Genomic DNA, 10,000 nt, shown 5'->3' on the forward strand with positions numbered 1-10,000 from the left:
CCTTTCAAATGTCTTCAATACGTTCGAAAGCCATCGCAATATCTTCAAATAGCTTCGGTGGTGTTCAGAAGTCGTCGGAACCTCTTCGGAAATTTCCGGAAGCGTTCGGGAATTGCCAGAGCGTTTTCGGAAATCCCGGTTATGAGGAGAAGAACATCCGGAAAAAGCTGACAGTTGTTAAGGACTCTGGTTCCTCAATATTTGATAAAATAATCTAAATGTCGCCATTGATGTTATCGATCGAGGTGGCGTGGAAGAAGGAATTTTACTTTGCGTCTTCTAGATCGTTTGTAGCACCCAGATATGGTCGCACGAGTTAACGAGTCTTAGGAGGTGTTTACATGAAAAAACTTGCACCTGCGCGAGTTTCACACCGGGGTGACCTCTTGATACCGCGTTTACATGATGACGAGGTGAATTCGTATCGTGTTTACCAGAAGGGACACCACATATCGATAAAATACAAGCTTGAATCCAAATTGTAAATGTGGCGTCTATCAGGAAAAGTACGCATGTGCTGCCCTTTCCAGCCCACCGGGAGGCCGATTTCACACCGGAATGAGTGGTCGTTCCTCATTTATATGATACCGTTGCGAGGTTTTGCGCCGGAACGAAATTTTCGCTCCTGTGCAGCAACGGGGATGAACTCGTGCCGTTGTGATATCATGTAAACAAATACAGAGCTAAGGGAGGGAACCGGAGTGAACTCGCGTCGGTGCGAAAGTCGCCCCGGTATCATGTAAACACCCCCTTACATGACTGCCGTATCGGTATTCTTTCTTTGATTTAAATGGGGCCCGCGTACGAGCCGGCAAAAATTGCAAAGCCGACTGTGTTTCAAGTCGTCTTGCGGACAATTGGGAAAAGTTTTCAATCAGCAATAACCGCGCCTCGGTTGCGCCTCACTGGCTACGGTAATGCCACTGCGCAAAGCTAATTGAGAGAGACGCGCAATACCCTTGCATTGAATGGCTTTGCGGCTTCCATATGGGATGTGGCCGGAAGAAAAGAATCGTGCGGCGTTTGGGTTGCGACGATTGGAGCGATAGGAAATGTGAGAGAAGTCACTTGAGTTCTCAACAGGGTTTTCAATTATGAATGTCTTCACATTTCTTTCTTAAGAAGAAGAAGAAGACGACGAAAAAGAAGGTGAATATTAAGTATATTATCTAGTTTTGCATTGAGGGTTACGTTTTACGAGATAATTCACATCTTACGTGTTTCAGCGTCTTTCCCAATCTTAAGAGTGTCGCTAAGTCCATTTCGCGTTACTCGACTTCAAAGGAGTCTACCTAAACGTAGTTGTATCTTGATAATTGATTATGATGGGCCCGTACACGAGCCGGCAAAAATTGCAAAGCCGACTGTGTTTCAAGTCGTCTTGCGGGATATTGGGAAAAGTTTTCAATCAGCAATAACCGCGCCTCGGTTGCCACCTTACAGGCTACGGTAATGCCACTGCGCAAAGCTAACTAAGAGAGACGCGCAGTACGATTGCATTGAATGGCTTTGCGGCTTCCATGTGGGATGTGGCCAGAATATTATAATTAAGTGGCTCTTGGTTGCCACGATTGGGGTGATAGGAAACTTGAGTTTTCATTGGGGTTTTCCATTATGAATCTTTCTCATTTCTTTCTTGAGAGGAAGATCGAGAAGTCAAGTCAAGTCAATCTCTAATGATACGCGGGAAACTCCTCAGGATTTATAAAACATTATAAAATATATACACTATCTACCAATCTACACTCTAGTACAATTTAAAAGTTAAATCTAAGTACATATATCATAATCCTAATGAACAAGTCGCAATTTATAATTTACAAAGTAATAAAGTAGAAATTATTTAACCTGCTCTCTAGGAGTGCCGTGGGTATTAAAATGCTAAGTATAGCTAAAAGAAGCCGCTGCAGCCTGAAGGAAATGCACCCAGAGTACTTGTTTGCCGCAATTCGACAAGCAGGCTATTCCAAAGCAACGTGCCACTATAACCAAAACTATTTTTCAGATAATTAATGCGCGCGGTGTTGGGACAGCCAATTGCACTCGGAGTCTCTCAAGGAATAGATAGTCAAGCTGCCACGGTCCACAAGTGTTTTGAGGACAGAAGTGATTTGAGGACCATGACAGCTTTTTGGAATTTGCGCTGGTTTTCGAGTTTCAACCATCCCAAGAAGAAGAAGGAGAAGAAGAAAAGGAGAAGACCTTGTTCCGTTTTCATAATTGATTATGGGAGGCTCGCGTACGAGCCGACAAAAATTGCAAAGCCGACTATGTTTCAAGTCGTCTTGCGGGATATTGGGAAAAGTTTTCAATTAGCAATAACCGCGCCTCGGTTGCACCTCACTGGCTACAGTAATGCCACTGCGCAAAGCTAATTGAGAGAGACGCGCAATACGCTTGCATTGAATGGCTTTGCGGCTTCCATGTGGGATGTGGCCGGAAGAAAAGAATTGCGCGGCGTTTGGGTTGCGACGATTGTAGCGATAGGAAATGTGAGAGAAGCCACTTGAGTTCTCAACAGGGTGAATGTCTTCACATTTAGAAGACGTAAAAGAAGGTGAACATTAAGTGTATGATCTAATTTTGCATCGAGGGTTACGTGTTACGAGATAATTCAACATGTTACGTGTTTCAGCGTCTTTCCCACTATTAGTCCATTTCGCGGCACTCGACTTCACTGGAGTCTCCTTAAAACGTAGTTGTATCTTCATACTTGATTATGATGGGCCAGTATACGAGCCGGCAAAAATTGCAAAGCCGACTGTGTTTCAAGTCGTCTTGCGGGGTATTGGGAATAGTTTTCAATCAGCAATAACCGCGCCTCGGTTGAACCTCACTGGCTAAGGTAATGCCACTGCGCAAAGCTAATGAAGGGAGACGCACAATACATTTGCATCGAATGGCTTTGTGGCTTCCATGTGGGATGGGGCCAGGATAATAGGAGAGAGGGGTTTTTTGGTTTGCCGCGATCGAAAATGTAAGAGAAGAGACTTCACCGGAGTTAATTGTTTCAATTTCTTTCGTGCAAACCGAAGAAGCAAGTTAATCGTGAGCGTTTTCAACGATGATTTTTCCAGACAAGACAATTCAGCATGTTACTCTACGACTTCCTCACTCTTAAAGTGAAGCCAAGCCGACAACGAAAGACTCGGCCTTAAGGAGCGAACTCAACTGGAGCCTACTTAAACTTGTTGTTCTAGTATTTTGTCAGCGGATACCTGCTAAACATCAATTTGGGGACTTGATTGAAATATCATCAAAGGGCGGTTTTTCTTTGCATAAAGGAAAACTCTGCTTTGTCGGAGCATGCTTGCTAAATTAGCTACTCAATTGCGTGGTGCAATTGAAGAATGATCTCCACCAATACGCGATATCATCAAATTGGATGTTTGGAAGCTTGACATTTCAATGCTGCCCTCGTTCCCTTTAACCGTGATGATGACAGTGGCATAAACGCTGAATTTTTCCCAATACCCCTCAACACGACTTCAAATACATTTAAAATTTATACTCCAATGTTTTGACACTCCTAAGATCCTAAGTGTTGATCCGGCACGGCTTTGAACCTGCGACCTCCCTCATGACAACCCAATGCTCAACCAACTGAGCTAACGGTACGCAGCTAACTATCTGAACTAGTTCTCTTTTCATACTTGATTATAAGAGGCTCGCTTACGAGCCGACAAACATTGCAAAGACGACTGTTTTTAAAGTCATAACTGATTAGAGTGTAATGTGAAGTGCTAGTTTTCTACCCCATATGAACCATGTGAACCTGTCCTTGTGTGGGCCCATTTCCATTAGTAGGTCTAACGCTCACATGGTTCATATGGGATAGAAAACTAGCACTTCATATTACACTCTAATCAGTTAAGTCTGTTCAAATATAAAGTGCTACACGGCCAACGTTTCCAAAAACGTAATCCTTCCTTGTTTTTTAAGTCGTCTTGCGGGGTATTGGGAATGATTTTTAACTAGCTAAAGCTAATTAATATGAGACGCGCAATACGGTTGCATTGAATGGCTATGCGGCTTCCATTTGGGATAAGGCCGGAGTAATAGAGTTGCATGGCTTTTGGGTTGCCACTATTGGGGCGATAGGAAACTTAAGTTTTTATTAGACTTTTCCATTTTCAATCTTTTCACATTTCTTTCTTGAGAAAAAGAAGATGAAAATTGAATAGGTTAATAATGAGTATACTATGTAACGTTGCATCGATAGTTATGTGTCTTTACGAGGCAATGTAATATGTTACGTGTTTCAGCGTCTTTCCCACTCTTACAGTAGCCCAAGTTGTCCTGATTTCATACTTGATTATGAGAGGCTCGTGTACGAGCCGACAAAAATTGCAAAGCCGACTGTGTTTCAAGTCGTCTTGCGGGATATTGGGAAAAGTTTTCAATTAGCAATAACCGCGCCTCGGTTGCAGCTCACTGGCTACGTTAATGCCACTGCGCAAAGCTTATGAAGGGAGACGCGCAATACAGTTGCATCAAATGGCTATGCGGCTTCCTTGTGGGATGTTGCCGGGATAATACAATGTTGCGGCGTTAAGAAAAGTGAGAGGAGCGACCTCTCAGAAGTGTTTTTTTTTTCAATATGAATTTTTTTCCATTTTCCCTCTTTTAGATCAAATAAGTAAGTTAACCGTGAGTGTATTATATTATAGTGTATAAACGGTGACTTTTCTATACAAGACAATTTACGATGTAAGTGATTCACTGACTTTCCGACGTTCAGAATGGCACTAAGAAGATCACGTGGCACTCGGCCACAAAGGACAAACTCAGCTGTAGTCTACTTAAACTAGTTCTATCTTATATTTGATTATGGTGGGCCCGCTTACGAGTTAGTAAAAATTGCAAAGTCGACTGTGTTTCAAGTCGTCTTGCGGGATATTGGGAAAAGTTTTCAATTAGCAATAACCGCGCCTCGGTTGCACCTCACTGGCTACGGTAATGCCACTGCGCAAAGCTAATTGAGAGAGACGCGCAATACGCTTCCATTGAATGGCTTTGCGGCTTCCATGTGGGATGTGGCCGGAATAATAGAATTGCGCTGCGTTTGGGTTGCGACGATAGGAGCGATAGGAAATGTGAGAGAGGTCACTTGAGTTCTCAACAGGGTTTTCAATTATGAATTTCTTCACATTTAGAAGAGGTAAAAGAAGGTGAATATTAAGTGTATGATCTAATTTTTCATCAAGGGTTACGTGTTACGAGATCATGTTTCAGCGTCTTTCCCACTATTAGAGTGTCGCCAAGTCCATTTCGCGGCACTCGACTTCACTGGAGTCTCCTTAAAACGTAGTTGTATCTTCATACTTTATTATTTTGGGCCAGTATACGAGCCGGCAAAAATTGCAAAGCCGACTGTGTTTCAAGTCGTCTTGCGGGGTATTGGGAATAGTTTTCAATCAGCAATAACCGCGCCTCGGTTGCACCTCACTGGCTACGGTAATGCCACTGCGCAAAGCTAATTGAGAGAGACGCGCAATACGGTTGCATTGAATGGCTTTGCGGCTTCCATGTGGGATGTGGCCAGAATAATTGCATAGAGGGTTTTTTGGTTTGCGGAGATCGGAAACGTAAGAAATGCGACTTTAATTTTCACCCTTAATTTTGTTTCAATATATATCTCTTGCCAACCAAAGAACTAGGTCAGTCGTGATCGGTGAGTTTTCGAGACAAAATTAACCATTCAATAGTCCTATTCTTAGAGTAGCAATACATCGCTCTCACGGAACTCGGACACAGAAAAGTAGACTCAAACATAGTTCTGCTTTCATACTTTATTATGATGTGCCCGCTTACTAGCCGACAAAAATTGCAAAGCCGGCTGTGTTTCAAGTCGACTTGCGGGGTATTAGAAGAGGTTTTCAATCAGCAATAACCCGCACCACGGATTCACCTCACTGGCTACGCCACTGCGCAAAACTAATAGAGGGAGACGCGCAACATCATGGTTGCATGTTGCATTGAATGGCTTTGTGGCGTCTATGTGGGATATGGCCGATAGGGTAAGGTAAAGGGTTCAGAAAAAATGTGCGCGCGCTGTCCAGAAAGTCGATTTTGCTTATTTTCTGCACAACACAAGAAGCTCTTTCGTAAAATGCAAAGTTGCGCTGGTTGACTGCTCATATGCACTAAAAATGAAAATAAATGAAGATAAAAGGGAACGACGTTTCGACGGTTTCGTGTCATTATGATCAAATTCAGAGCAGAAATCATGGATTTGAAATCAATCACAGGAATTTATTGAATGGTGTTCAAGTTTGTTCTCCTGCTATGTATATATTTTTTGGTAACGGAATATCACGGACTGTTAAGTTTTGGATTTATGTTCCTGGTTCCTGATACAGACATCTTGCAGATCAAAGAGTCAAACTTTATGCGACATTTCTTAAAAACGTTGAACTGACTTTGTAGATTTAGCTGCTTGCATCTGGTGATCTTCTTTTGCACATTCACTCAAAATGAAAACAGTTATCTACCGGTAAACAAATATACGAATAATTTTCATATCAAAGTCGTAGAAGAGAGAAAAAAAAAGAAGCAGTAATATTAGACCAAGAAGCTAACAGTTCGTAACCAAATGCCGGTTTTCAACTCTTGCATTCAGACTATTCTACAGTCTGCTTATCTTTTGGGGTTCAAGTCCGTTTCGTGCTAATTGTCACGTGTTTTGAAATAATAACACTAAATGCCCTTGGGTTATTTACTAGGCAGTAAAGTGACAGATGTCATGATTGTTTTTCAGTGTAAACTTAGAACGTTAACTAAAAAACTGATGCATACACAACTAAGAAGCGAGGCCGGCCATGTTGGTGTATAAAGGAGTTCTTTACTAGAAAAACTCTGTTTCAGCGTTGGTGGGAAAGTAAAACACAAAAATTTATTGTTATCAAATGAGATGATAAAAGTAAGTTAACCATCATGAAAAGATGAAATGCCTGTGACGTTTCGAGCGTTAGCCGTGCATCAGAGCGAATTAATTGAGGAGTTGTCGGTTCAGTTGAGGTTTATATACGAGTGGCCAGGGGTAGCTATGCCATTGGTGAAAACGTAACGAAATGCGAGAACAATTAGTCGATTGAAAAACGTCCTTCAATTCCAAAGGCATTGAAAGTGCCTAATTGAAAAATAAACTGATTTTCGGTTCTTCGTGTTTCCTTGGTGTAGGGGAAGACCACAGCTGTCATATTATGGGTGGGGCGGTTTGAAGGGTTGAAATGGCGCGCAATTTGTTTTGATTCATATGCATTTTGTCAATTTTTATCAATATTGCGAAGGTGCTAACTAGTTTTAAAAAGTGAACGTTTGAAAGAAACACCATGCAGTGTCCTGTGACACCGGTTGAATATTCCTATTTGTTTCGATACGTTTCATTCCCTACTGATATAAGGAGACTTTCGCGAGCTATAAGATATTTCAGTGATAACCACTTTCAATTCGTAACTTCAATATTTGATCTAGAACGAAATTGATGATTGCGAGGAAATTGGCACTAATTCATGATTGGGACATCAGCATCTTGATAAACTACGTTGAAAGCCCTTTTCTGCCAAAAGCCACGTAGATTCACTCGGGAGCCTTCGTCGGAACTAAAATGCTGTTTTTCATACCCTTTACTGTTTGTGCTTTCTTGGCGCTGATCTTAACCGCTGCAAATGGGGGAAATACTACTCCTCTGTCCATTCCACGTCCATGTAAACTGGATGGCGTGTGCGTAGCTCTGGAAACACTTTCGAGAGGTCAGGAACGCTTAGAGAAGACAATGAAATCCTGTACTGAAAGTAAGAAAATGGTCGAATTCATCATATTGGTCTCTTACAAACCCAAAAACTCCTTGTCCCAAGAAAAATCCATTCCTCTCACACAAACACTATAATTGATAAATGACTTGCTGAGTTTCTGTTACTTGTACATATTGCGACAAACATTCTGTTGAAATGTGATGCAAAGCCATCATACATTGTCTTCCACTGAATGCAGAACTAGATATCATTTTTCAATACGGAAAGGAAAAAGAGGAATTGCCATACAGATAAGATTTTTTGTTAATTCAATTAGTAGTATTTAAAAGAAAATTAATTAAAGAATCTTATGAAGATTAAACTGTAACAACTTGAAGACAATTTGTTATCAAGGAAAGGTTACGTTTAATATACAAACGTTGGCCGTGTAGCACTTATATTTTAAACAGAGTTAACTGAATAGAGTGTAATGTGAAGTGCTATATTTCTATCCCATATGAACCATCTGAGCGTTAGCCCTACTGATGGAAATGGGCCCACACAAGGACAAAGAAAAACTCTGACCAGGGTGGGAAATGATATGATTCCCCCCCTGGTCAGAGTTTTTCTCTGTCCTTGTGTGGGCCCATTTCCATCAGTAGGGCTAACGCTCACATGGTTCATATGGGATAGAAATATAACACTTCACATTACACTCTATTGAGTTAAATTTGTTATCAATGCGTGTCAGTTTATGTCATGACATGCATTTGATACTATTACTCAAGCTAAACAATTTTGAAAAAGAGTCTTCTGTAACTTTGCTTAATGGTTTTCAGTGTGTTTTAGCTCTATCATGATTGTCAAATAATGTGATTGTGTAATGAGGCATTTCCACATTTAAGCAACATTTAATATTAATGAGGCATTTCCACATTTAAGCAACATTTAATATATTTCTCTGCAAACAAGCATTTGCAAATACCTGATCTAATTAAAACAAGTTATTCGCAATTGAAAGCTTTCTCTTGATTGATTTGCTTGTATAGTACTACGCCGCGAGTGTGATAAGTTTATACGTCTTAGCCAATCAGAATCTGAAAATAAATTGTAATCGAATTTTCCCGCGATAAGGGCGTCTCAAACATTTATTTCTTTGAGTTCTCATTGGTTCAGTGGATTGTGATTGGTCAGAGTAGTTGCTTTGGTTTTTTTGACCTTCAAATGAATCTTTAAATCACCTGAGTAAACATGTAGACATTTAAAGTGTGTCAAGCTTAATGGGTTGAAAGTAGCATCTTATCAAATATAATGTGCACATTAACCCATTTTTATTTATTTTACTTGGAATGAGTACTTATTAAAAAAAAAGGAAGACAAACAATCTAAAAGCTTTAAGTTAAGAAGCTGTATGTATATAAAACCACCAATTAAACCAAAGAAAAACCATACGGCCTGAGGACTGAAAATGGGTTATCCAAAGAACTATTAGAAACAATTTATTAATTAACAAGGGCATCTGTACAAGTGAGTGTTTGCAATCATTTTTATATAATGCTCAATTCTTAATTGTAAATATACTCTGAGAACACTTTGTCAGGCAAATCTCAAACCACTGCTGCATTTGAGAGCCCTTCTTAATTAAAAAAAATATTCTTAACTACAATTTTTTTTTACCTTTTCTTGACGCAAATATTTCAGGGGCGGATCTAGGGGAAGGGTGGGGCCTTATATTCAATTCAAATTGACGGCTTCCGCAAAGAAAAAAGTAAATAAATATACTGTCATGAACATGAAGCACAAAGTCCAATTTATGAAGATAATTTTAAAGTGAGAAAATACATTTGTTGCTTTATACGAATCATCATCGTTATAAGAAACAAATGTACTTCTCTAACATCTTCGTTTGCTGATCAGGAGATCACCATGAACAAAGTATCACGGATCGGCGAGTAGGTTTTCTGGGCTGAGCATTCTTCACCTTTTGGTTGAGTTTGTTTATTTTCTACTTTACCCCAGTACCAAGAGATTTTCTTTCCGGCAATGTGGGAATCCATCGCCGAAAAATAGAAAAATTTGTTTGTGGGAGGCATAGTTAGTGCACTCGACTCCAGAGCGAGTGGTCCGGGTTCGAGCCCTGGCCGGAGGACATTATGTTGTGTTCTTGGGCAAGACACTTTACTCGCACGGTGCCTCTCTCCACCCAGGTGTATAAATGGGCAACGGCGAATTTAACGCTGGGGGTAGCTCTGCGATGGACTGTC

The 10,000-nt window shown here is 40.7% G+C and overlaps 1 protein-coding gene and 8 non-coding genes across 9 annotated transcripts in view; 1 reads left to right on the top strand and 8 right to left on the bottom strand.

Annotated features, from left to right (window-relative positions):
* Nucleotides 1-796: 796 nt before the first annotated feature.
* LOC137982455 (U4 spliceosomal RNA) lies at nucleotides 797-935 on the bottom strand. The gene has a single exon (XR_011118717.1). It is a non-coding gene; the product is annotated as a U4 spliceosomal RNA (small nuclear RNA).
* Nucleotides 936-1,330: 395 nt separating this feature from the next.
* LOC137982474 (U4 spliceosomal RNA) lies at nucleotides 1,331-1,470 on the bottom strand. The gene has a single exon (XR_011118724.1). It is a non-coding gene; the product is annotated as a U4 spliceosomal RNA (small nuclear RNA).
* Nucleotides 1,471-2,234: 764 nt separating this feature from the next.
* Nucleotides 2,235-2,373, bottom strand: LOC137982361 (U4 spliceosomal RNA). Its single transcript, XR_011118673.1, has one exon. It is a non-coding gene; the product is annotated as a U4 spliceosomal RNA (small nuclear RNA).
* A 354-nt stretch (nucleotides 2,374-2,727) lies between these two features.
* LOC137982463 (U4 spliceosomal RNA) lies at nucleotides 2,728-2,866 on the bottom strand. The gene has a single exon (XR_011118721.1). It is a non-coding gene; the product is annotated as a U4 spliceosomal RNA (small nuclear RNA).
* A 1,459-nt stretch (nucleotides 2,867-4,325) lies between these two features.
* Nucleotides 4,326-4,464, bottom strand: LOC137982481 (U4 spliceosomal RNA). Its single transcript, XR_011118728.1, has one exon. It is a non-coding gene; the product is annotated as a U4 spliceosomal RNA (small nuclear RNA).
* A 374-nt stretch (nucleotides 4,465-4,838) lies between these two features.
* Nucleotides 4,839-4,977, bottom strand: LOC137982422 (U4 spliceosomal RNA). Its single transcript, XR_011118684.1, has one exon. It is a non-coding gene; the product is annotated as a U4 spliceosomal RNA (small nuclear RNA).
* Nucleotides 4,978-5,339: 362 nt separating this feature from the next.
* LOC137982446 (U4 spliceosomal RNA) lies at nucleotides 5,340-5,478 on the bottom strand. Its single transcript, XR_011118711.1, has one exon. It is a non-coding gene; the product is annotated as a U4 spliceosomal RNA (small nuclear RNA).
* A 327-nt stretch (nucleotides 5,479-5,805) lies between these two features.
* LOC137982500 (U4 spliceosomal RNA) lies at nucleotides 5,806-5,939 on the bottom strand. Its single transcript, XR_011118732.1, has one exon. It is a non-coding gene; the product is annotated as a U4 spliceosomal RNA (small nuclear RNA).
* Nucleotides 5,940-7,585: 1,646 nt separating this feature from the next.
* Nucleotides 7,586-10,000, top strand: part of LOC137974226 (uncharacterized skeletal organic matrix protein 7-like) — a 7,746-nt gene continuing 5,331 nt past the window's right edge. Inside the window, exon 1 of the mRNA XM_068821101.1 lies at nucleotides 7,586-7,796. Within this exon, the coding sequence (XP_068677202.1) occupies nucleotides 7,610-7,796 (187 nt within the window). The 5' untranslated portion in view covers nucleotides 7,586-7,609. The remainder of the gene's footprint in view (nucleotides 7,797-10,000) is intronic.

The sequence above is a fragment of the Montipora foliosa genome, chromosome 1, assembly GCF_036669935.1.
Source record: "Montipora foliosa isolate CH-2021 chromosome 1, ASM3666993v2, whole genome shotgun sequence".
NCBI lineage: Eukaryota > Metazoa > Cnidaria > Anthozoa > Scleractinia > Acroporidae > Montipora > Montipora foliosa.